The sequence below is a fragment of the Cajanus cajan genome, chromosome 1 (assembly GCF_000230855.2).
Source record: "Cajanus cajan strain Asha chromosome 1, NIPB_CcT2T_4, whole genome shotgun sequence".
Classification (NCBI taxonomy): Eukaryota; Viridiplantae; Streptophyta; class Magnoliopsida; order Fabales; family Fabaceae; genus Cajanus; species Cajanus cajan.
In genome coordinates, this window is record NC_138517.1 from 32,394,918 (window position 1) to 32,422,409 (window position 27,492).

General features: G+C 29.9%; 2 protein-coding genes across 4 annotated transcripts; one reads left to right on the plus strand and one right to left on the minus strand.

The window, feature by feature from the left end:
- Nucleotides 1-555: 555 nt before the first annotated feature.
- LOC109803146 (putative clathrin assembly protein At5g57200) lies at nucleotides 556-6,673 on the minus strand. 3 transcript variants are annotated; one of them, XM_029272585.2, is made up of 15 exons: nucleotides 6,435-6,671; nucleotides 6,219-6,288; nucleotides 5,534-5,631; nucleotides 4,998-5,136; nucleotides 4,762-4,889; nucleotides 4,582-4,674; nucleotides 4,400-4,450; nucleotides 3,712-3,777; nucleotides 3,567-3,632; nucleotides 3,385-3,465; nucleotides 3,229-3,306; nucleotides 2,511-2,705; nucleotides 2,350-2,428; nucleotides 1,791-1,903; nucleotides 556-1,156 (listed from the first exon to the last, which is right to left on the minus strand). In XM_029272585.2, the coding sequence occupies exons 1-15, from the start codon at nucleotides 6,522-6,524 to the stop codon at nucleotides 710-712; spliced, it is 1,794 nt and encodes a 597-aa protein (XP_029128418.1). In that variant the 5' UTR covers nucleotides 6,525-6,671; the 3' UTR covers nucleotides 556-709. The 3 variants fall into 3 exon arrangements, with proteins under 3 accessions (XP_029128418.1, XP_082915398.1, XP_029128419.1); XM_083059272.1 differs by lacking the exon at nucleotides 3,229-3,306 and having other exon boundaries at nucleotides 6,435-6,673; XM_029272586.2 differs by lacking the exon at nucleotides 3,712-3,777.
- Nucleotides 6,674-18,108: 11,435 nt separating this feature from the next.
- On the plus strand, nucleotides 18,109-20,756 carry LOC109803911 (ATP-dependent RNA helicase). Its single transcript, XM_020365587.3, has 2 exons — nucleotides 18,109-18,483; nucleotides 20,556-20,756. The coding sequence occupies exon 1, from the start codon at nucleotides 18,203-18,205 to the stop codon at nucleotides 18,467-18,469; it is 267 nt and encodes an 88-aa protein (XP_020221176.1). The 5' UTR covers nucleotides 18,109-18,202; the 3' UTR covers nucleotides 18,470-18,483; nucleotides 20,556-20,756.
- Nucleotides 20,757-27,492: the final 6,736 nt, after the last annotated feature.

Sequence of the window (27,492 nt, forward strand, 5' to 3'; positions counted from 1 at the left end):
CTGGATTAAAAAGTGAAAAATAGGTATATTCCAAGGGTGAAAAAATATTGAAGCCTAATATAAATTATAAAAGCTCAAGATATAAAAAGCTTATAAATTAATAAAAATGATTAATTCATATTTTATAAGAAAAATATTAAAAATAATTGATAAAATAATTTATTCTAATTATAATTTTTATTAAATACATATTATTATATTAATTTTTTCAAATTAAATTATAAAAATTAAAATTTTCTGAATAAAACCCTTGTTCAAACTGATTTTTACACTTACTTTGGATCAATCTTAATTGATTTGCACTAGTTTTGAGATGCTTTGATTTTTATTGGTTATCAGATCAGTTACACTACTCAGTTCAATTTTCAAAAGAATGCATTTTTTTTAGTGAAACATGTAAGCTAAACGATTTTTCACTGATCCCACATGCATGATGATTTTTAATGTAATATTTATTTTCACAAAAATTATCTGAATACTTAAAAAGCAATGATGCAAGTGTATTACTAGTAGTAAATCTAGATAAGAGAATAATTTTTCTAAATGAACAACCAATAATCTCAAATGAAAAAAAAAAGTTTATTCACTAGCCAATAATTAATTAAAAAAAATCAATATGATGAAAAATTGTTATACTACTGCAACCAATAAGAATATATATTTTTTTGCTGTGAAAAATTCAGTGGGGAAAGGTGACAAAGAAGACACTCTACATTAAATTGTAATTTCCCTCTTGGGGCATGGCACTATGATAATAGTTTGGTACGGGTAAAGGATCCCCAAATGGATTATGAGAACTTGAACCTTGCATCTGTTGAGGATATTGGTTATATGGTTGTTGCTGGTGAGGGACCATCATCATGTTGTGTTGATGTGGTTGGTACATCATTTGTTGTTGTTGTTGTTGGAACATCATTTGTTGCTCTTGCTGTTGCTGTTGTTGTTGTTGAGCCATTAGTGCCATTTGCACATTGGGTGGAGGTGCTATGTTTTTAGACATTGCAAATGGATCATTTTGGTTATTATAATGATCAAATGGGTTGTGTATGTCCATTGCTTCCCCATGTCCATAACCTGCATTTTGGAGCTGAAGTTGTCTCCTAGCATTTTCATCTTCATATAAACTGTCTAATAATAGCTTGTCAAAACCACCAGCCTGACTCAATAGTGAAGGAGGGAAAGAGAATTGTGTTATTTTTTTGCATCATGGTCTATAATCTCATTAAGATAAGAATAATATTTCCCTCGCATATTTAAGGATTGTCTAGTTTGAGAAAATATTTTTTATTTTCATTTTTTAAAGTTTGTATAAAAAACATAGAAACCAATTTTTGATTGATTTTTGTTTCCATTTTCCATTTTCTCTATTCCTTATATAAACTATTGAAAACATGAAACAAAATAAAAATAAAAATATTTTCAAACCAAATAGTCTCTTAATTTTTTTATAATATTCTACACTTTTCCTTTTATAGTAAAAAATGAGGTACTAAATTAAAATTGAGGGTTGTGTAAAAAATTAAGGTGTAAAATATTATTATTATTATTATCTAAATACTTAAAAGCTCAATTCACTATGACCTTGATGCAATACTATATCATGATTATATATGATATATACACATTTAAAATCCATTTTCAAAAAGGCCTTTATAAATGGCCAGTGTAAAAGTGTATAACCTAATTATGCAGGGATAAAAATTATTTAATCAACACAAATATCATTATTTAAGAGAAAAATTGATATCTCAAGTTTGATAAATTGATAATAGTATGGCAGAGAAACAAACCATTTTGCGATCAACAGCTTGACTAGTATGATTACTTGGTGTTGCAACCAATGCAAGTTCCCAACCATTTGTCCCTTCAATGTTACTTAAGGCAAGATTGTTTGGATTATTTCCTACATAGACTTTCAAAATTAGAAATGGATCAAGTACCAAACAACAAATATAATTTAATTAATTTTAAAACATGATTGACATAAAAAGAAGAAAATCTAAAGTTTCTTATGTTCAAGTTCTAGTTAGTTCATGTGAAGCCTCATGGATTTCAAACAAAATCATATAACAAAAATGACATAACTGATATAATATTAATATTTATACTATAGCTATCCACTATCTTATCATATAAGGTTCATGCGACAAGCTAAAAAAAATTGTTTCTAATATTTTTCACAAGTTGTGTTTATCTTTTTTAAATTTTCATATAAATTTTTGATTATTAAACGTTAAATCTCTCAAACTTTGAAATGCTGATATGCATTAAAACACTACAATCTTCAACAGGGCTTTTGCTAAATCAATTTATATTTAACAATCAATTAGAAATTATTTTAGGCCTTACCACCGGGTGGTACAATTGCAAGAGCCATAGCATTGCTTTCCTCCATTTCCATAGCTTTTGGGTTTATTTCATGAAGACCCTACAAAGGTGGACAAATGTATACTCTATAAAGTCAACATTACAAATATGCATACAAAACATTATTTATAACCAACACATACCAACAAATCATCTATAGCATCATCTGTTGATATCAAAGGAGGAGGCTCAACTTCCTTTTCCTTAGGTTGTGTTTCTTCTTCTATTACTGGTGATTCCTCATTGACTTCCTCAGCTTGTTCCTCATTTTCTTGAGGCTCTTCAGGTTCATTAGATTCTGAATCTTCTTTAGGCGATTCATCATTTTCCTGATACTCCTGGTGTTGAAAAACATTTATTAATGAATCATATTATACAAGTACATTGCAATCACATGTAAGAGTACATATAGATGAAAGTACTAGAGCAAGTTTGTTTATGAACAATTAGCAATTTTACCCTCATTGCATTGGTTTCTCCATGATTTCAATTATAACAAATAATGAAACCTTAATAAGGTAATGACATGTGATAAGTGACAAAACCACCAAACAATAATAATGTGGATATAAAGTTTGAGTTAATTATAGTTATAAGAATAAATTGTGAAATAGGTATCGGAAAATGGTAACCAATACTTTGGAAACCAATGTATAATTAATTAGTAACTATTTTCTTATTAATAGTCAAGATGTTTTATAGAGTCTTATCATTCCTTCATGTTAATGTATATCATAAGTCCTACAATTTGTAATATTAGGAAGTTTAAATTTGAATTGGACTCATTAGTTTTTATCAAATGTAAGAACATGCATATTACACAAGTTTACTCTAATGAATTGGTACATCATTTTCTCTTACCAATCTCTTGTTAACATAGCCTGTTTGGGGTGCTTCTTTAATGTATTCTTCCATTGTTGCAAGGAAAGAAGGAGGTGGCTATTCATTAAAGTAAAAAAGTTTCATGAGATTCTTTTCTTCAAGAACATGGTGTTTACTCTAACAAACAAAATGAACCTGTCTTAGTATTGGAAATTGGAAATTCCTAGCAAGTTCCAAGCCTTTGCAGTATTCATAGAAGTCAGCAAGATTCTCAGCCTACATAGTTTTGTAACAAAATTCATTTACCTTAGAATACAAGACTCAATTTATATTGGATAGTAATAAGAATGTCTATCATGAATAACATCATTGTAAACCTGTTGGCCAGCTCTTTTATAAATATTTAAAGCCTTCACTGCATCATGTCTTGACATATCAAAGAACTGAAATTTTCATTAGTTAGTGTCATTTAAAATTCAAATAAAGTGATCAAGCGACAAGTTAAATTGAGATGGACATTACCATGTCCACAAGATTGATAATCCCATCATTAAGTGCACAATATATTTTAAAACTCTCTTTCAAAACCTAAATAACATTGTCAAAAGTCACAAATACTGACAAAATGAGACACAAATCCATGTAAAAACATGCATTGAAAAATAATAAAAAAAATTCATTTATTTCTATGGAGTTAAATATGTTGAGGAAGAATTAGGCTACCACAATTTTGAATTATAAGAGATAAATTTCTCTTAGTGTAGTAATTCCACCACATAATATTGTAATCCACTAAATCAATACGATCTTTATTTAGGTGTAGAATCCATTTATTCAATGACTTGTTTTCAAAAGTAACATTATCTAGTAGCAAAAATCACAGGGATACAATTTAGACGAAGCTTATATGTAATTTCTTATATGTTATTCTCTAATTAGAAAATAAGCTTCACATTGGTAATTTGAGTACAAAGATTGAGATTAATGATCAATATAAGTTACAAAAAGAAAGAACCAATTTTGACAAGTAAACAAGGCTAAAACTACCAAAGTAACTGTCTAATAAGTTTTGTTCATATAATTCTAATAGTTCCTTGTTGACAAATATTAGTTCAATTGATTAACTAGTCATGATATTTTTCCTTAACATTTTCTGAGTTGATGCTTTAATTAGTGCTATGTGAAGAGTGCAGATATTAAACATGCATACCAGGGCCAACGCATATTGTACTATATAATTGTTGTATGCACATCCTTCAGGCTACAAGATGTCAAAACAAATTAAATGTCAACTTAGACTAAGGAAATATAGTGATTCAATGGTAAGGTATGTGTCATAAAAAAAATATAGGTATTAAACCTAAAAAAAAATTCCCATAAATTCATTTATACCTGACAACCAATAAGGCGATATAGAAGTTGTTGTAGTGCAGGTAATTGTTCCAACAAATCATCATTAGCCAATGATCGAGTTCTACTATGTGCCTGCCAAAGTTAAATGATAGAGATATTTTGAATAGGAAAATGTGATCCTTGAAAAAAAGTATGAATAAAATAAGGCAAAGTACTCACTTTATTTACAGCGGGTGATGATTTTGTTAAACGCTCAGATTCTATGTCATATTTAAGAACTCTAAAGCATTCAAGTCTTTCTTCTAAAAATAATGCATAGGTTCGAACCCATGCAGAACAATCCCAAGCTACAAAGAGAAATTTAATTGGTCACAAAATATGAAATAATATTGAATAAAAAAAAGGTCAAGATTTTCAAAATGGTTTTAACAAATTAATTTACAAAACTAATTTACCTAGAGGACTTGAGTCATCTTTGAAGTTGGATATTTGGAGAATATGTCCCCTGCGTGAGTAGTTAAGAATCTCCTCTCTAAAGGTAGGATCACCCTCTCTCAAAGTTCTATGAATTACTATCAATGTCTTTATAGCAACCTGTTATTTCATTACGTAGTTACATATTAATTTTATACAATAATGAAAATTATTTTTCTATTAAAAATGCGGACAATTCCTCTCCATACATGAGAGTTTACTCTTCCCTTTCATATGATATGTAATGATAGTTTATAAACATGTTGTATCCCATTAGTTTACTATATATCATTAATAAAAATAATATTTACACTATATATAAGTGTGAATTCGTGATTGATTACACATAATATTTTCTAATAATTTATTTTCTTCTTCCTTTTCCCTTTTTATTTATTATTTTTTGTTAGTGTTTGTACATAGAAAGGAAAGTAAAGGTAACAAAACTATTTCAACACTTATAATATTCTACCATGTCATATTAAAAAGATTACTAAGTATCATGAAAAGGATTTACTATCCAACTTCGTGTCTTGGAAAGTCTCTTAGAAAGTTTGTGAATGCAGTATGCCACATCTGCCCTTGGCTGGTGTGCTGACGTGGCATAGAATATTTCTACAAAAAATTTAAGACAAATTATATATATTAGATGGAAATGTAAAATAAATTAATAAATTTTGTTATGGTAAAACAAATCAAATTTATAATACCTTAACGATGACATTGTGGTAATCTTTCTAAATATTTGGTGTAATAGTAGCAAGAAAAATAAATAAGCATATATAGATCGATGACCCAAAGCTTTGAAAATGAACATCAATTAATTTAGAGATTACATAAAGCATGTTTCATGTTGGCAAATGTGATATTAAAAAAATGTAAAAGTGTGAAAGAAATTTAAGGCAAATTATATAATATTAGATAAAAGTGTGAAAGAAATTAATAAGTTTTGCCATGAAAAAACAAATCAGATTTATTATACCTTAACAATGACGTTGTGGTAATCTTTCTACATATTTGGTGTAATAGTAGCAAGGAAAATAAATAAGCATATATAGATCGATGACCCAAAGCTTTGAAAATGAACATCGATTAATCCAGAGATTACATAAAGCATGTTTCATGCTGACACATGTGATATTAAAAAAAATAAAAATCATCATTTACATTCAACAAAAGTTGATAATTATATCTTATCATACTTCTAACATGACGTTCTTTGGGAGGATATTCCACGTGATTTGTAGCTTTTACAATTGCAATATCCAACTCCTTCATAAACATAATGGAACTCAGTCATCTAAACATTAAAATTAAAAAACAGCAAGAAAAATAATATAGATTCATATATACATGTATATGTATGTATGTATGCATGTTTGCATGTTTATGCATATAATCGAGAAATAATATATCACCTTGTATTCACTGTTGACTTTGGCAAGGCCAACCTTGGTGGAGTCCTTGAGAGCTCCATAAGCTTTTCTGAAGCTTTGAAACGTTCCCATGATTCATTAAAAATGGTTTGCATTTATGATTTTGAAGATGGAAAGAGAAAAAGTAGAATGAACGATATCCTTGTTTTCTTCTTGTTTGTTTTATCTCTTGGAAGGGTATTTTGGTACTTTTAGGTTTGTTGGGCCTAACTAATTTATGAATCTTGATGAGACAATTGAGTTACATTCAATGAAGATTTCTTTAGAATCGGTCGAGTGAATTTCCAAGAATAGTAAAAGACAGATTCTGTTTTGTTTTGACTCAAGTTACATAAATGTCATTGTTAAATTCACTTTGATCGAAGGAACTAACATTAATTGGTGTGATATTTTGAACTTAAAATGACCTATTTCTTGTAATAATAATGAATTGTCTTATAAAGTTGTTTAGTGGTTGGAGAAAAACACAAATAGACGCTATGAGTTACTTTGTCCTATTACATATCTATCATACCAAATAGTTTGATATTGTTGAATTTTTAAAATATTTTATTTATTAAAAGAAGGTTTATTAGAATGTTATATTTTAGTAGCTCATTAAAGTTAGAAAATGTCTCAAAGACTTAAAAATGAATGTTTATAAATATTCCTACAAATAAATTACCTTCTTTATTTTTAATTTTTTTTGAAGAAAATGTTTTTTGTTCTAAAAATGTTAATGTTTTAGTATTTTAATTCTAAGACTATTATTGATATATAAATTAACTTCTTTATACTTTTATTTTGTGGATACATTTGTTTAAGCGACTCTTATAATAAATTAAAATATTTTAAACTAAATATTTTAATTTTATACGTATTCAACAATTTTTAACTTATGTATACTAATCTTAAATATTAATAGTTTTGAGAATTTTTATTTTAATAAAGTCTTCACGTCAAGAATTAAACTTAAACTAACCTTGACAAAGAAACTCAAATCAACATCTTTATAATATATAATTTTATCCTTATTATTTAAATCAATCTTTCTTGACTAAATATTTAATCAATAAATATAGTTTAAAAAGAAAACTTATTTGAAAAAGTTTGATAAACACTGCTATAATGTAGATATACATTTCACAAAACCACATAAATCTTCGATCTATGATTCTCTTGCAAACAAAATCTGGATTTCATGCATACATAATACATAATATATAAGGATATCGAGAATCAACAAAAGATAGTTCCTTGGACGACATAAAACATAAATACCCTTATGGAGCTACAACATCCTTGAATATAGAATTGTACAATATCATAAACATAAAGTCCTAAGGTTGATCAAAACAACTATATAAGTATTGGAGAACACATCTCTGAACTCCAGTTAGCCCCGAACACGACCTTCCATTACCCATAAGGCAACTTCAACATAAACCTAGCTTGCTCCTGTATTTAATTTGATTAATATAGTCTAACACAAGAAAACATAAGGGTAAGCTTGATAAACAATGCAACATCATATAACAGATATATGAAAATAACATGAATGAACAACATTTGATACAACATCAACATTCACATTCACTTAACTAAACAACTTACAAATTTAAGCAAACTCATAACTTTGACTATTTTTCAACATTCAACTTTACTACTTATGCAACCCATCTCTTACACCATTTTCAATAGAATTTAGAGGAGATAACTTTAGAAAAACAATTTCTTTTCAGGAGGCAACTTTCTAACTAAATAATTTTTAACATTAGACTCCTTGAAGCACTACAACTTTAAACCTATACAATGAGATTTTTACAAAGTGAAAACAACTTAATCTGCTTTATTTTCAACTTTTGGAAGAACAAACATTTATTTCAATATGCCACTTTAGCATAAACCTCATCATCAACATACAAATTTATTATCCATGCAACTTTCGAATACATCATCCTATATGAACATAAAAAAGTTTCTAAATTAGAGTTTCATCAAAACAAAGGATTCGTTGAGCGAGACATTCTCATTGAGCAACCTATGCCACTAGGAAGAAACTTGCTCAACAAGAACCTTCGTGACCTTCAAAAAAGGCTTTAGGTAGAGGCTAAGACTCGCTTAGCCAAAATGTTTAGCTTAACGAGTTCAAAAACTCTCATCATGACAAAGATCGTAATTCATTGAACAAGACCCTTCTACTTAGAAAATTAAAACATTCATCCCATCAAAGGTAAACTCTCGCTAATGGGAACCACCTCGCTCAGTTTACCCCTAAAAGTTGCTAGGTAAACGATATTTTCTTATTGAGCCACATAACTAACATGGTAGAGACTCACACAACGAACCCATGTCGCTAAGTAAAGCTTCATAGTTTTTATCACTCTTGTTGGGCAAGACCCTATCCTATTGAGAAAAAAACTTGATTTTCGTGTTTGGGCCTTCAACCTATTGAGGCACATTGAGCAAGATTCATCTCATTAAATGAGAATGCCTTTCATCTTCACTATGCAAGGCACTTTTAGGCCTTAAAACCAAAAACCAAACCCTTAATGGATACTAGAATCAACAATGGATCATGCATGCAACAACATTTGCAACACAAATCATTTTCCCCTCTAACAGGATTCAAAACCCAAAAATTCCAACATAAGTAATTCCTTCAAAATCTTAATGTCTAGTCATCATATTGGTTTTCCAACACCAATTTTAACTTAGAACAACTTTAAGAAACTTTCAAACAAGCTTTTCTTGCCTCAATCAGCTTCTTAGAAGCTAAAATCAAAACAAAAGGGAAAGAACTTTAAAATCTCCAAGGTCAACTTTTTTCCTTAAGTTCATGCTTCATGAAGGTTTGATCAACTTCTAAGACTTGATATCAACTTCATGGAAGGATATTGAAGCTTCAAAAAGGATTAGAATAAGAAACAAGCTCCTTGGTCACAAAGTTCATCTCTTTAACTTTTCTATAGAGTTTTTTTAAAAATGAAACTTATAAAATTTCAATTTTCAAAATCTATATATTCCTCTTCTTCTTTTTTTGGTCAAACTTGGCTTCAATTCAACCCACAACTCTTCAACTTAGCCTTAAAGGTACCCTCAAAGCCCTACAAAACTATTGAAACCACAACACGCAACATATAATTAACATAAAATCATATAAATCACATATATGAAAACATTGTTACCAAAGACGATAATTTAAATTTTGATATAATTATTTTGTAATGGAATTGATTTACTGAAACATGAATTTAAAATTATAAAAATAATTATAAAAAATAACACGTTAGAATTTAGTAAATTAATTTCTCACTAATAATGTAAACTTAAAATAAACATTGAATGAAAGTATGAAAATAAAATAATAACATTAATTTTTAATGTGAAAACCTCCATAATACGAGTAAAGAAAAATAATAGAATCTAATCTAGTAAAAGCATTTCTATTAGTGAAAGTATAATTACAAAGTTTTTCATTTTTTATATAATATATTTTTTCAATATCTTTGTGTTATCCTAACAATAATGATTTATAATATATTTCAATTCTCACAAATAGTGATAGCAATACAACTCACCACTTGTCTTATGTAAAATACCAATTTTTTCTTTTTTGTCACTTTCTCAAAGAGAACTACAATCTATGTCTTGACTCTCAGTTTCTCAATCTTACAAAATATAATGAAAAAAAAATTCTCTATATATTTTACCATTTTAGTGTGCATCATCTATTAGAAAAATAGGTGAAAATTAAAATATATGAAAGTGACATATGATTATAAAAAAATAAAGGGAGATTAAATGTCAATATTTTAAAGTAAAGGGGTTGAAAATATTTTGTTTCAAACCATACTATCTCTATAAATTTGAATGATTATCTTGAATGCAAGTATTTTTAAGTTGATTTTTTTTAATGAGAGTGCTTTAAGAATGTTGAAGGTAATTGTATTTCTTCTCAATTGTCCATTTGTTTTAGTAATATATCCAATAGTTGTTTTTAACCTCACATGAATGAGGGTCTATTTTTTTGGTATTTCACCTAAGATTTCATCTAATTTTTTTTGCCAAAGAAACCTTCACTCATGTAGCACAAAATGTAAGTATTAAATATAGTTAAAATAAATAAAAAATGAGATAAAAGGTTAGAAGACCATTTATTTTAGTAATATATTCAATAGTTACTTTTAACCTCACATGAATGAGTGTTACTTTTGATTTATGATCTAGTTTTTGACATTCTAGTTTCAAAAGTGTTACTTTTGAGTTATGACATTAGCAAAACAATTTACCACTCTAGTTTTCATAATTAAAATAAAATAATTAATTTAATTAATTAAAATAACTTTTAGAAAAATTATGAGTTCTGATTTGTTTCTAAATATTCTCTTGTTGTTTAAAACATTGTTGGAGGAACTTGGAACATAATAAGAAGACCACCTTGTTGCACTCTTACCTTTGTAGGAGCTTTTTCAAGTAAGGGAAAAGTGAGTTATCTTGCTTATGAGTATGGAATAAGTTTTGGGTAATAGGATTGTTCCTTAACCATGTAGGTTTTATATTAAATGATCTTGAAGGGGTTTTGAATACCTCAAAGTTGTGTTCATATATATTTCTTGTTGGAATATCTTATGAATGATTGGATTGAATTGTATGGTTTGACTTTTGATATGTTATTGCCATGATTGGATGTCTTTGGGTTCTTAAAATTGATAATTGTTTCTTTCAGTTGAATGCGTGTAATATTGAATTGTTGAATGTTATTCTTCTTAAATCATTCATGTCCATAGGGGGTATTTTGCACAAACTATTTATGAAAAATTCAGGCTTTATAGTGTAGTATTCAATCCATCCATAGAAACTACGTGGTTCATATTTTTTATTTCCATGCAATTTTATTAAAATGATCCATGAAAAATTGAAAAGACTTTTTTTTCTCTAGTTTGATATTAGCCAATGCCAATGATGTTAGTTGGTATGGCTGACTAGTAGCGAACTGCACAGTAAATAAGAATGATAATTGTTCTAATGAATTTATAGATCCCAAAGGGAGCTTAATGAACCAACTCAATGCTCAACCTTTCAGAGATGTAAAGAATATATGACATAAAACAACATCTTCATGTGTTAGCAAAGTAACTTGTGTAAGTTATGTGTTTAGATGTTCATCAAGATTAGAGGATCCATCATATTTTTTTAGAGGAAGGCTCCTCCAATTGTCAAATAATATTGTTTCCAGGATTCTTTGAGTAAAAGGATGCTTAAAAGATCCAATTACTATTCCATACCAAGGGAGAGCTTGCTCAGGAATGACTGAGAACTACATGGGTGGGACCTTTGTTTGAGGAGTTGTTGTTACATGATTAGTTAGAGATCAGTTTGATCTTCCACAACCACTAGTCCAGAAACTTGTTTAGGTTGAATAGAGTTGGTATTCTTTTTGGTATAGGCCTTCAAAATAGGGCCCCATGGTGGCAAAATGTACCTACATGAGGGCACATCAATAATTTTTTCACTTTTGTCCTCCTTCTTCTAAGTCCTCGTATTAATGTTCCTTACCTATTCCTAGAGATGGCAAAAATACCAGCACCCGCGGGTATCTGTGGATAAAATCTGCTATGAATAATAAATGGATAGGCTATTTGGGTACCCGCGAATAATGGGGACGGATAATTTTTTACCCGTTTATAAATGGAGCGGGGACGGGTATGATGATATCCATACCCGCAGGTACCCGTTTAATATTATTTCTTAAATATCCCAATTATCTTTGTACTACATAACCCTAAAACTACACTCTCTCATCTTATTTTCTTACAAAAGTGAGGTTGATGACCGACATGTGTTAAGCATGTTATAAAATTATGTTGGATGTAATTTGATTAATTTTCTAGCTTTGATTGGACAAAAAAGATTTATGTATTTTAAGTTGTTTGTTTATTTTCATTTGGAATTATGAGATTGAATTATTGTAGCTTTGTGATGAGACTTTAACTTACTTGTGAGATTGATGTATTTTAAGTTATTGATTATCTTGAATTTTTATTATTATTTCAACAAAATTAACGTTAAATAAAAGTTTAAAATTAACATTGAATTTTTATTTTTAATATTTCAATGACATTAAAATATAAACTTAAAATTATTTGTACTTAATTTTTTTAATTTCTTAAAAATTTTATAAATATCCATGGATATACGTGGATATCCGTAGGTATTCAAGAAATTCATGGATACCCGCTTAATGGATACCCGCACGGATATGGGGTGGGTATGGGGCCAATTTTCATTTAGCGGGGCGGGGGCGGGTTTACTATTACCCGCCCCCATGGGGCCCCATTGCCATCCCTACCTATTCCTTTTATAATACGCTTGGTAGCCTTTGAATATAACTGTTCGAGGAGGATAAAGGGAGGGTACATAAGAGCACCCCAACACTCTAGTTAGCCTTCGGGTTCAAACAAACCAATGACCTTTAATCTTGTAATAAATACCAAAAGTACTTTTTTCTCTCTGTTATTTATACTAACCTTGTTGGGCCTAGGCCCGTAGGATAAGACCATTAATGATTATAACATCTTTAATAATCCTTTAGATTTTATTAATTACTAGAACATACCGAGGAGTCCTTGACTTTTTCCTTCTGCCATGCCTCTCTAGTATACTTATGAATTTGATAATGACAATAGTACCAATCGATGAAAGAAAATGTGAGATTCAAAAATAAGAGAGAATTGGGAGGAGCATGTTGTATATTATTTGTTCTTATAGTTTGGGAACACTACACTTTGAGCACGAGTGTAGGTGAGAAAGAACGTGTTATTGGTGAGCACAACCATAGTTATGTTGTGTTTACCCCAACCATGATTTTTTAGAGATCTCCACTTCGTATTTATATGTCATTTTTGTAATAGAAAGAAGTGTGAAATCTTTCTTAGTGGAAGCTTTATTATAGGAGAGTTGATTGTGATCTTAGTAGTCTGAAAGAACATAAAACTCATTTCTATAAACCATGCCTACCTAGATTTGAGTGTGCAAAGGTGTAGGAAAGTAGAAAGGAACCACAAAAGGTGTTGTGTAATCTCATAGCAGATGATTGTGGGATTGTTTTCTTAACAGGTGGTTGAGTGAAAAAATCTTAGTAGGTGCCTGAGTGTTTGTTACTAACGGTAGGTGGTTGTGTAGTAGTGGTTTGTATTAACAGGTGGCTGAGTTTTGTTGAACAACAATTGACTATGATTAGTGAAAATTTTGCAAGGTTGCATGGGACTAGATGTAAGCCAATTGGGGTGAATTAGTAGAAATCTTGTTTTCAATCTCTCTCTCTCTCTCTCTCTCTCTCTCTCTCTCTCTCTCCTTATATCTTTACTTGTATTTAATTTACTACATCCATTATTGCATTGATGCATAATTTGTTTTACAAATAAGTAAACTCAGTAACTGTTTTCTAACAAATACTCTAAGTTTTAGTACTTAAAAATGTGTCTTTTGAAGAAATTTTTTTTTATAAAGAACAAATTTTTTAAATAGAAAACAATTCAACACCCCTCCTTGTAGTCTAACATTCATTTCAAGTTCCTTGTTGGCTGCTTCAGCATTTGGGACTCTAGTATGTGAGAATTGAAAGGATGTACAATGGCAAAAGAGAGAGATAAAAAGAGAGAAAGAGAGTTAGAGATGATAATTTAATGAAGTAATTAATTAGTATTCAAACAATTGAGAACTTGAAAACAGTTATAAGACATATTCAATCGAACAATTGAAATAATTGATAATACAATTGAATTGTTTGAATCATATTTACATTTGACATACATTATATGCATAAAACTTTTGTTTTGAGGTATTGGTGTGGAATCTTAAGCTAGAAAGATCTTTTAGTGATTAAAGTATTCAAACTTTGGCAATCAACTTGGTTTGGGAACTCCAACCACAATGGTGGATCTTCACCCTATTGAGAATGTTTGGTGGTAGGCACCTAAACCAAGTGGTTTTGTTTATCGGCATGTACTTCTAGGCTACTCTCTTTGTGATGTGTTTTTGAAATAGAGCCAAATGTATAATTGCATAAAACATGACTCATTACATTACATTGTATACCTATTGGATGTGTTTGTATTTGAGTTTCACACTAAGGGTGTGTTGGGTAGAATGAAAAGAAATAGGTGAGAAATACATTAGAGAGAAATAGAAAAAGGAGAAACAAATGAGTGAAAATATGTAAGAAATATAGTAAAAATTTGGTTGTTTGGTTTAAGAGAAATAAGTGAGAAATATGTATGAAATAATATTATGTGTGTGTGGTGAGATGAAAAAAAAAGATGAGAAATAAGGTATATATAAAAAAGAGAAATAAACAAATAAATAAATAGAGTAAAAAATAAGTAAAAAGAATGAAATAGAAAAGTTTTTTTTTAATTTTTTATTATTACTTTTATTTTAATCAAATAAATAAAATATATAACTAAATAAATAATATTTTACAATAAAATAAATAACTAATTAAAAGTAATTAAATAATTCTAAAATAAAATAAGATTAAAAGCTAATTAAAATAATATATTTAAATTAAGTAAATAAATTTAAATTATATAAATAATTAAAAAATCGTTTAAAAATGTAAACTTTCAATCAAATAAATTTGTTTTTGTAATCGATTGAAAATGTTGAAACTAAATATAATCAAATAAAAATTTTATTTAATCCGATGAAAATAAACGTAATCAAATAAAAGTTTTATGATTTCAGTATGAAAAATATAATTTATTCAATTGAGAGTAATATGTAATTGAATATGATATGATTTCAAATGTCGATTATTCATTTTTTTAATATTTACAAAAAAGAAATTGGGATCCACATCTTTTTTTTTTGTTAACAAAATTTTTTCTTATTAAATGAACAAGTTTTTATTTTTATTTTTATTTTTTTATTTCTTGACTATTTTTCTATCCCCTCCTATTTCTTTTTTATTTCATCGATTCCAAATAAGGGCTAAGATCATGAGTAAGATACATCTCACTTCCTTCATATATTTTTTGTGTATTTAGGTTGAAAGTTATTTGTAGGTGAGGATCAACTTGAAGTTGATGTCGATAAATAGACTTAGACCTCCTTTGTTGTAGTTTTGGATATCATGTCCTTGTTGAACTGATATTGGGGCTTGGGTTTTATTGTTATCAATTGATATATGTTTCTTTTAAATTTTGGACCTATGTATGGCCTTTGGATTGCTAAGTGCTTATTAAGTAATTTATGTTAGTTACCAATTTATTTGATTACTTGACTAATGATTATAATGTGAACCTTTTTTTTAGGATGATTATAAAGGTTTAGAAAATTCTACTCTTCTTTTAATTGTAAAAATTTCTTTTATTTATGATATTAAATTCTAAAGGATAAAGGGTATGAACTAGGGGTATTTGCGATGCGATTTGATTTAGAATCACCTAAACCAAACAAGAAAATTAATTATGGTTTGATTTGGTTCAACTTAAATGAATTTTAAAATTTGAGCCAAACCATACCAATTTTTTACAATTTGATTCAGTTCGATTTTTGTAATTTTTAAAATTTGGTATCAACTAAAAATATTAATATTATATTATTTGTTTAAAAACATAATATCAAAAGAAAACTAAAAATATACAAGTACTAAAATATTTTGATCACTTAATGTATTTAATATCAATTCTTATCTTATTATTTTGTAAAAGTATTTCATTAATACAATTTTAGTTATCATATTAAAAAATTTATCTTATATATATATAGTTTGTAATTAAAAAAATATATTTTTGATTGTTATAAATAATACATAATTTTTCATTCTAAAATTCAATTTAGTAGCTTACACTTTTATTAAATACATTTTAAATATTATAACGTGTATTTGGAGAAGAAAAAAACACATTTTAGTAATTCACAATTCTATAAAACATCTATTACGTTATGTGTCAATTTCATATACATGCATTATACATTTGAAAGAAAAAGTATATTTACAAATAAGTACGATTTAGTTTGATATATAGTGGTTTTACATTTTAATATGAAACCAAACCAAACAACAGGGTTTTAAAACTTTAAAAACCAAACTGAATGTGAATTTGTGATTCTCCATTGACTTTCAATTTTTTGGATTAGGTTGCAGTTTTTTGTTTGAGTTGGTTCAATTTTGAACAGCCTTAATAAAGAGTGTCACAAATATTGCAAAATATAACTAATATTGAAACTTGAAACTCATATTTTCATTATATGAGCTTTTATTTTGCATTTCACAATTTATTTATAATATATTGAGCTTGGATCACAAAATTTGATGTCGTCATTAGAGAAGTCACTTGATGGGCTAGCTAGGCGGTCCCAAAATTAGGTCATGTTGGATCTTAAAAAAGGTGGTCTAAATAGAAACAAACCATCTTGTCCCAACTTGAATAATTTGATGAGTCAAATGACCTTAGGCCAGGTTGATTGATCAAAAATTAAAAAAGAAAAAAAATGATTAAGTATTAGAGTGAATATTGTATTAATCTTGCATTTATATGTGTTATTGACCCTAAGGCAATGTTGAATGTCATAAACTTTTATTACAGGAGACTTTATCCATATGATTATGAAAAGAAACTGAATAAGGTGAAAGATGGTTTGTATAATCTTTTTGGTACATATGTAGAACAAGCAAGTACATCAAGTTCATCTTTACTTAATACTTTGTTAAAAGACATTTAATCTCATCCATTGCCAAGGAAAACTTTTTGATCATTCATTCTTCATGTAAACAATTTCCTTATTTTCATTTTAAAAATATATTTAATTTTTGTAAATTTTTTACCTAAAATAATTTATAATATTTTTTATTCATTTTTGTTTAGGGTCAATTTAGTCTGATAGTTTGACATTGAAAAAATACCAACCCATATATAATTCAGGCTGGATCAAGCTAGCCTAAAATATATTATTGATACTTAAGAATTTTTTTTTTCAAATTAATATCTTATATCAACTTACTTTGAAAGGTCATGCATAATTTGTTGTACTCAATCAAAAAGGCTCATATAGAAAATACTCCTATTATAAAGAAGTTCAACAAATCTCATCTAAATCTCTCACATTCCTCTTCATGATTCGTTTTATATATAATAACTAACTTTATAACCATTTTATTACATATGACATTAGCTAATATTAAAACATATAATTTTTCATGTGAAAATCATAATAACTTTAAGTTTAAGAATTTTATACATTATTTTCACATTCCGAGTTAAAAGTGTTAAAAAAAAACCTAAATGGACTTATAATTGATTTTATTCATATTAATACTCTGATCCATTTAAAAAAAATAAAATCCGATCAAGTGTATTTTACAAAATCAGATCAATTACTTGATCCATTTTCATTCGATTCAATTTAAATTTTTAAAAAATTCGATGCATAAACACCTTCCATTCAAAATCGCTTATAACACAATAATAATTTTCTATGTACATTTTCTTACATGCGAAAACTCAATATCCGCGGTGAAAACAAAATTAGGGGGAGTGAATAGTGAAATGAGCGGTACAAATAGCATGGGCCTTAATCCGGGCCAATGGTGAAGCCCATATTTAGCAGCAGCGGCACGTGCAAAGCGGAGAGACACGTGCACGTACAGGTACAGGTTGGGTTAAGAAAGGGGAAAGCAAGAAGGACCCATCGATCGATCCAGACGCAGAGTTGGAATTTGGGATTTGCATCGAATCGCAGAATCTAGGGTTCGTTGGGAAGCAATGGCGCTGAGGAGGTTCTACAACGAGATAAAGGGGAAGAGGGTGAGCGAGATCCCGGAGCACGTGAAGCCCTTCCTGTCGCTCAACTACATCAAGAAAACAATCCAGAGAGGCATGGACAATTACCACGCCAAGTACATCGAAACCAGTTCCCCTGAACCCCTCTTCCATGTCTGCTATGGCGGCATGATCTTCTCCTACCTCGTCGCTCTCCCCCACGAGCGACGCCACCTCGAGCACATGCAGCATCACGCTCAGAACCACTGATTTTCTTTTTTCGGGTAATGCGACGCCGTTTTGTCTCGTCTTTTACGAATTCGTGGATCCTGTGTTTTCGTCATTTGTTTTTTGTTTGAATTTTGAGTTTTAGGGTTTTTTAGGGGGTGTTTGTTTTGGCTTGCGGTTCGTGTGTTTTCGTTTGTAAATTGTAGTTGTACAATTACAAAATGTCGCCGTTTTTTAAAAGAAAAAATCGATTTTTTTTGGGAAAGGAGGATGATGATGAAAATGGGGCGGGAATAAATGAAAACACGAAACAAGCTAAAGAAAGACCCTAGAAGTTTTGTGGTGGGTTTTTGAGTCCCGAACTTAGGAACTTTTCTTAGTTATTCTTCGTAATGTATTTTGCTTGAGTGGATTATTGGATGGTGATGACTGATGAAATAGTGGCACAATGCTATTGCTGTTAATGGACTATACTTTTGCTTCTTGTTAACCCTATGTGTTAGGACTAATTTGTTTTATATTTGGTGGTTGATATCTGATAAATTTGTTGTTGTTGTTGTTGTGTTGGAGATGGTTGGTTTGCTTGATCCTTTTGTTTTAAATCTGAAAAATCAAGGCAGGAAGTTACTGTCAGATTTGATGTATTTAATCGATTAGATGATAAAACGGGTTCTCTCTGATGCAATAATCAATTTTTTGCATTTGAATGTGTGAACGAGAATATTTTTTTTATTTGAATCCAGTGCTTTAGTCCTCTTGATGTGGTGGTTTTATTTGCAATTGCTTCTGCTTTCCTTGTTGGAAGACTAAAAGTGTAAGCTGAATTATCATTTTAAAGGCTTCCTTGCTGAATGTATATTTGGTTACTGTTTGCGCTTCAATTTTGCATATTATTTGGACTGTTTATGTTCATGACAAAGTTGAGTCATTCCTAGGCTTAGCCAACTAAAATTGGTCTGGGAATTCGTTTTTCCAAATACTTGATAATCGACATTACCTTTCAGGTTTTAGACTTAGTAATATTGCAGATGAAATAAGTGTAAGGGTCGTTGCTACAAAAAATATTCCTATTTGGAAAAATTGCTTGCACAAATTTTGTATAGCATCTCCTCTGTTCTGACCTCTCATAATTTGTTTCGTGTATCCCTACTCTTCAATTTTCCAAGAGGATGTTGGGACATCAGTAGCATTCTCTTGGAGAACCCCGAGTGACCTAGGTGTATGTTAGGTATAATAATGGATGACCACAGATTAGTCGAACCTTTTTGTTAGCTTCTGTTAATGATGGTTGATTGGTTAGAGACTTAGAGTCTCTAACTGAAATTGATAGGGAGAAGGAGGGAATATTAGGGTATGAAAAGGGGTCTGGGAGGGAGTTCAGATTGGAAAGTAGTGGGTAGCAGGGCTAGGATACTCAGCTCCTTGGAATTGAGAGGAGACAGAGCTCCTTCTGTAATTCTTATAAGCATCCTATCTCTATGATCTGCAATCTTTTTGATTCACACTTGGGAATAGGGGACTCACTCTATAAAGTCCAATATTTCGTTTTAGTTATTTTGTAGTTTTAATCCACATTTTAAAGGGATTTTTTTTCTCATTTTCAGTTGACGTGTTTTCATTTATAATTATGCAAGTGCTATCTTGTTTTCATTTTAATTCTTATTTCAAAATTTTGTAGGAGATACTGAAAACAAAGAAATGTTTTATTTTCTCTATTTTCTTTACTAAACTTGTAAACAAGGTGATTTTTTGTTGTTATCACTGAAATTTATGATGAAAAAGAAAAAAAACAACAAACCGAACACCCCAAAAGTACCGAAGTAATTTTGGGATCTTGGCCTGTGAAAATATAAATTGACCAACGGAGCCAAAAATGCAGCCGTCAAATGATTTTTATGGTGTAAATTTTTACATTCCAAAATAATTACCCAACAGATCAGTCTTTTTTGGCGTCCTAAACATCAAATTATGTTATTTTTCATAATATTCTACTTGATGCAAATTCTAGGCCAGTGATGACTAATGAAACAGTACCACGATTCTATTGTTATTAATATGTAATACTTGTTCTATAATTAACTGTAACTACATATTTGTGGCTAATATTTTTTCCTGTTTTGGTTTGCAGGATCTTCGTCCTTGAAATTGAGGTGGTTGGCTTGCTTGATCTTTGTTTTAAAATTTTAAAAATCAAGGCAGAAAGAAACTGTCAGCTTCTATGTATTTCATCGGTTGGATGATAAAATAAGTTCTATCTGAATCAATACTCAATTTTCCTGCACTTAATGTTAATTGAATTTGTGAAAAGAGAACATACATTTTTATTTGATTCTGTCGCATAATTATCTTGATGTGGTGATTTTATTTTGCGACTTCTTTGGTATGGATTTCATATCTCTAATAATTCATATACAGCGTGCTAAAGTTATATTTGTATATCACAGGTTTGCCCAATTTATAAAATGTGTATGAAAAAAAAATGCATTAGAAATATTTGATTATATACACCAATAAGTGATATCATTTTGTAAAACTACAATCACAAAAAGTGTACCTAAATCCCAAGACAATTTTTTTTCTTCTAAATTTCTCATAGCTTTTTGTCATAGAGACCCGGTCAAACTCGACTTATTTTTTTGGTGCGTTAAGAAGTTATCAATTTGATTTGGCGCATCATAGATTGGTCGAATAAGTTAATTGACTCATCATTACATTTTAAGTTTTAATTTCATGTGAATTAAATGAGTCAATTTAATTCGAATTCATTTGTCTTGTGAGTTAAGCAAGTCACGTCAAAAGTGAGCTAAAATTGATATATATTTTCTCTTAATTCGACCCAATTCAAATTCTTGGTGAGCCAAGCCAAATACTTCAAGTTATGACTTACTTTAAACACTTCTAATTTTATGCACGTTTTGTTGTAATATCTCTTACTCTCTGAGAGTAAATTTTATATACATACACAACTTAAGCACGTCATCTTTGCACACAACTAAAAGATGACAACTCATTAAAATTAAAAATAAAAATATGTCATTTGTGAAATTTAAAAGAGAAGGTACATGATCATCATCTCTCTAATCTTTTATCAAAGTAACACTTAACTGTCATGGTCACTCATCATCTCAAAATCGCTACTATCACCTACTTTGACACCATAATCGACACCTCACCAAAATTATATGTTGTTGTTGTTGTCAAGTTTAGATATTGCTGTTGATATAAACCATGAACATGACTGACATAATACCTCATGTATCTTAGCCTTACAAAAATTATATTTTCAAGGAAAAGCTAAAAAGTGATTTTTGTTTGAAAAGAAAAGGTACATGTTTATGTTTCTTGATGACCAAAATAGAATGAAAAAAGAAAGAAAAACTTCACAGGTTTCCTATTTGTTCTTAAGTGACTAGATTTATTTTCTATACACTAATCTTGGTTTATTTGTATTTCTTCCATTCTTCATGTCTCATTAATAATGCAAGATGTTATAATCTTTATTTTAAATTGGACAAATACTTTTTTATATCGTTCTATATTATAATTGTAGTCACAATTGCAATTACTGCGGTTGTGACTGAGTCATTGTTACTATTACGATACGAATTGCAATTATTGCAATATTAAATTATTATATTTTTACACTAAATATAAATAAATAATTTTGTAATAATAAAAATCAACCAATCCTTTTTTACACAATTTTTCACTCCACACCCTTTCTTCCTTTTCTAAAATGCTTGATGCACACTCCCAATACTCCAACCAATCATTATTCATTGACTCCCTCCCTCAACATCCCATGTTACTACACTAATTAGATTAGAAGATTAAAACTTGAATCCAATGTTACCATCATATTAGTTGGGACATGAATCACATCATGTGTGCTAATTTCACCTAAGGAGTTATTGACCGGATCAAAGTATTGATTTGTTATTTAAAATATAGGACAAGAAAAGTAAAAATATACACTACTACAACTCGAATCCATGACTTTAAGTTTAAGGCAATGTTTTAAAAACTTAAATTGTTATTAAATTGGTAATGATATTGAGTCAATAGATTAGAGAATAAATTAGTGAATTATTAATTAATTGCATGTCCTAATTTTTATTATATATTTTTTAAGATATTCATATGATATGTATTTTTTAATATTTATTATATATATATATATATATTTTAAAATATTCATATCATATATATATTTTACACTTATAAATTTTAATAAAATTCATATGTATATAAGTTATAAAAAAAAGTGTACTAAATTTAATATTAGCAAAACAATTAAAATAGATTACACAAATAAAATATAATTTGATACTCTCTTCGTTTTTTTTTTCATAGTCGTTTAAGGTTTTGCACGGGACTTAAGGAAATCATTGATATTTTAGTTTTCAAAAATATTTATTACTTACTTTCCTATTTTACCCTTTATTTTTTTTTGTTGCATTTTTTAGACTATTGAACTACTTCATTAAATAGTTGTCCTTTTTTTTTTGTTTATTTATAGTATTTTGTTGGGAACATATTGCTCTTATAAATGCACATTAACTTTATATGAGTAGTTGGAGAAAAATTAGGTAGACATTAAAAATAAATACACACATTGTTCAGGAAACATGTATTAATTATCAAAGGTAAAAATGGAAGAAAAAAATTAATAACTCACTGATTTTAGTAATATGACAATAAAAAAAAAAAACAAACTCTGACAAAACGACTCTGAAAAAGAAATAGAGGGAGTATTACATATATTATAAGTTAAGAATAATAATATTAATAACATTAAGATACATGTTTGAATATCTCCTGTCAAATCACTATGCTATGTGTGGGAAGCATTTTACTAATATTTTTTGAGATGTAAATGCGCCACCAAAATAAACACTTCAACAAGTTTCGAGAATGATCTATGTGAGTGCTTTTAGAATATGAATGGTGTGACTTTGGAGGGAGCATCGCAGCTAGGCATGGCAATCTAACCCGTCCTCGTGGGTACCCGCTCGAACCCGCCCCGATTTGGACGGGGAAAACCTGTGTTTATCGGGTTCGGGTTCGGGTTCGGGTTTTTCCTGATTGATAAAATCGGGGGCGGGGGCGGGGACGGGGATGTTAATACTCACCCCGCCCCCGCACCCATACCCGCCCTCGCCCCTGCCCCGCTTAATAATATAATTAAAAAATTATTTTTATATATATATAAACCAAAATTAAAAATATTTATATGTAAAAATTTATATTATTTTTATTTTCTTTTATTTTTTTAAAATTATTCATATTTATTTAAAAGAAAAATAGAATAAAAAGAAAAAAAGAAAAAAAATAGGAGCGAGGGCGGGGGACGGGGCGGGGAAACCCGAACCCTGCCGGGGGTGGGGATGGGGACCTAGATTTTACCCCCGGCAGGTATCGGGGGCGGGGGCGGGGGGCGGTTTAAATTTGCGGGGCGGGGGCAGGGAACGTAAAACCCGCCCCCGCCCCGCCCCGTTGCCATGCCTAATCGCAACTTCAAGTGCTGTGTGTGACCAACTTTTGGTCACAATGTCACTCTTTTATTTTGTAAGCTTCAAAATATCACACCGCACATTTTATTAATACAAATGTCACACTTTTATAAATATTGAGAAGTCGGGTATTCGAAATTTAATTTTTTAACGTATTTTTTTACTTTAAATTTTATACCACTAAAGTGTAACGACCTGTCTGACCGTCACACAGCAACCCACAACAGTACCACACAGATAAGAACATACATATAACTAAATATGTCTAGCCTGGGGCTTAAAAATCCAAATATACAAAATACAACCCAATTGCTATACTAAGTAGCTAAAAATAACATAAAGAATAAACTCCATCTGCCAGCTGCAGACCTGCCTCAAGACATCAACCTAACCCTACTCTGCTCTCATACATAGTATGATCATTGCAGTCCAAATCACATGAAAATAACAAAGGGTAAGTGTTAGGGTTACTCGAAAACCGTATGACTCGAAAAAGGTGTTTTGTACTCGAAATGAAGATAAAGTCAACACCTACTAGGATTGTATCAGGGGCCTTAATTATTTGCGCTCGAAAGTCGAATCGAAAAGAGAAATGCTCGAAAATAGATAAAGGAGGTTACCAGAGGTTTCCAAAAAGGGTTGAAGAGTCAAAACGGAACAGTTAGTGGAAAGTGAATCGAAAAGATAAAAAACACGTGGGATTAACGGTTATGAGAAGTTATCTGTCAGACCACGTAATAACTCACGAGTACATATTTAACTGCCCTTGACTAAGTTCTATAAATATGCAAAACATGGTAATTTACGGAGGTCGGGAAACTCATACTAAAACTATACTCTCAAGCACTCTCTGCCTACGCATATGGCTTTCGTGCACGGAATTGTTTTTGGGTATGATTCCTTCTCAGCCATTTTTCTGTTTTCTTTTTAGGAGTAGTATTAGTGTAGTTCGTTCTTCTTATTTCTTTTGATTACGTAGTTCTAGCATTCTGGCATTGTAATTCCTGTTAGTTATGCAAGTGAACCATGATCTGTATTGCAAATGTATCTATCATTCATGATGTTTATTTAAGGATTTACTTTCATGAATATTATTACTTGTTAATCATTGATGAATATTTAGAAACAAGTAGTTTTTAAATCTTTCTGCTCCATCTCGTTGTACTTCAAATATCTCAAAACGAAACATACCTAAATTGAAACGTGTGTCGTGCTAGTTCGAATAAAAAGAATCCATAAAACGAGTTTCACCGTAAACAGTAAGCTAGTGAAAAGAATTAACATACATATATATAAATACATGAATGGTAAACAACTATGTATTTTTCATATATTATTTTTTAAAATAATAAAATACTTAATAAACTTAATAAAAATTTATAAAATAGTAAATACATAAATTTAAATTTTTTTATTAAATTAATTTAAAGTTAAATCATTATAAAAACTTGTAAAATCAATTTTTTTTACTTAGTTAAGTTCTTTAAATTTGTTGTAAAGGTTAATTTTTGTATAATATGTTTAATGTGTATGATATTTTTATTGTTTGAACAATAATTAATCTCCTAATTTTTATGGTTGTGAATTTAATATTCCTAATTTTCATGGTTGTAAATTAAAGTGCAATACAAAAATAAATTAAAAAACGAATCTCAATATCGAAGATGACTACCAATTAATTCCACAGGTGGCGATTTTCTATTTTGCGAAGGATTGGGATGAGAACAAGTTTGTCTTGGATATCGTGTATGATTGTTTTCATAATCAACAATCTATTAAGTTTGGGATATAGATTAATGGTAATCATTAACAAATGCAGAAGTATAGTATTTGGCTCTTGCTAAAGATAAGATTCATGTTGGTTAAAAATGAGACACCATTAGGATACATATTTTGCAAATATGTTGTAGTTGATTATGACAAACCAACATTTACACCAAATAGGTGTAGACACCCAATTTCGTCCAGGGGCATACAAACAAGGAAATGGACCTCTGTTATGGAGGGAAGGAGCTCCCGAAGCATGCAAACAACAAGACAGGACTTTAGAAGGCCCAAAAGCCCAAACAAGCTGATTTTAGAAGACTGGAACGGGCTGTTCCAAAACTAAAACGGGGCATTCCGAATTTGGAACGGGTCGTTCCAAGTTTCTAAAATGGCCAAAAACCCTAAATTGGAACGGGCCGTTCCAAGATTGGAACGGGCCGTTCCATGCTTATAAAAAGTGGGTTGAAAGCTTTACTGGAACGGGCCGTTCCAAGTTAACAAAAAGGCCTAAAAACCCTTCTTTGAAACGGCCGTTCCAGTCTACCAAAGGATGTGTTAGTTTTATCCCTGGAACGGGCCGTTCCAATTTCAGAACAGGCCGTTCCTACAAAATTAATACAGAACGACCATATCCAGAACAGGCCGTTCCGATTTTGAAACGGGTCGTTCTGGACCCTTTTTGAAGTCTATAAATAGACAGTTTGGGCTCATTTCACCAGGACCTCCAAAATTTCGTCCAAAGATCCTTAGAACTCGAAATTTCTCTCTCTCTCTCTCTCTCCTATTATATTTCTTGAGTTTTGTGAGGCTTATTATAGTGTGAAAGGTTGTCACAAAGCACCTAAATCTCCATATTTGAAGATTAATAGAGCTCGTTCAAGAGGTATTTCAGTTAATTTTCTTCTCTCTCTTTTATTTCTTATCCTTGATAAATATTGTTTATAATAAAAGCAATCATGTAGACATTTTAGAGTCAATTGTATAATTTAAATTTCAAGCATGTAAATAGTTATTAATAAAAGGGGATTTCATATTTACATTATTATTGTTTATAACGTTAACTTCATCATAGGGTACCAATTGAGGGTGTTGTAGGGGTGTTTAATATCTTCCCTACACGTAATCGTCCCCGAACCCAATTCTGGTTATCAAGACCATTATTGGATTTTTAAAACCTTTTCTTTTTCCAATGTTTTGAGTAAAAAATTGGTGGCGACTCCATAAACTCATTTTTTCAAAATCATTAATTAAGGATTAGTCTGGTGTCCATACATTCCTTAATTGATGAGATCTTTAAAAGGATGTCTAAACCATTAGTCGCGAGATAAAAATTTTTTGGGTTGCGACAATAGGTTATTAAAAAATTTGTCTGTTATTGGTGCTTTAGAGTGTTGATCAAGATGTTGTTGTGTTGGAGGAGTTATAACAATTGAATAAGTTTGTGATTCTCAACCATCATTTTCCATATTATCAATAACAATGGGGTTTGAATGTGGAGTTATATTTTGTTGTGGACATTCTCATTGTGTTGGCATTTCTATTAGCACTTGTAACATTTGACCATCATCAATGTTTTCTACAACTCGTGGGTCATGTAATTGTTGGGGCATAGACAAATAAAGAATTGTATTTTGCCTATACAATGCCATATATTCATCAGTATGAGATGAATGACTATGGATAGGTTGTCCTACTACAACGTTTTGTTAGTGTTTCATCCATTGTTGGATCCAGTGGGCATGTTCTTCTACCCATTTATTGTAAGCATTTCTTTGCATGGATGTC

Bases quoted from the DNA above. Each gene is read 5' to 3' on its own strand.
- LOC109803146 (XM_029272585.2), bottom strand. From the start codon at position 6,524: ATGGGAACGTTTCAAAGCTTCAGAAAAGCTTATGGAGCTCTCAAGGAC. The intron at 3,466-3,566 runs GTTTACAATGAT...AAAACTATGTAG, and splicing joins ATAAAAGAGCTGGCCAACAG to GCTGAGAATCTTGCTGACTT. The intron at 3,307-3,384 runs GTTCATTTTGTT...TTTAATGAATAG, and splicing joins AATTTCCAATACTAAGACAG to CCACCTCCTTCTTTCCTTGC.
- LOC109803911 (XM_020365587.3), top strand. From the start codon at position 18,203: ATGGCGCTGAGGAGGTTCTACAACGAGATAAAGGGGAAGAGGGTGAGC.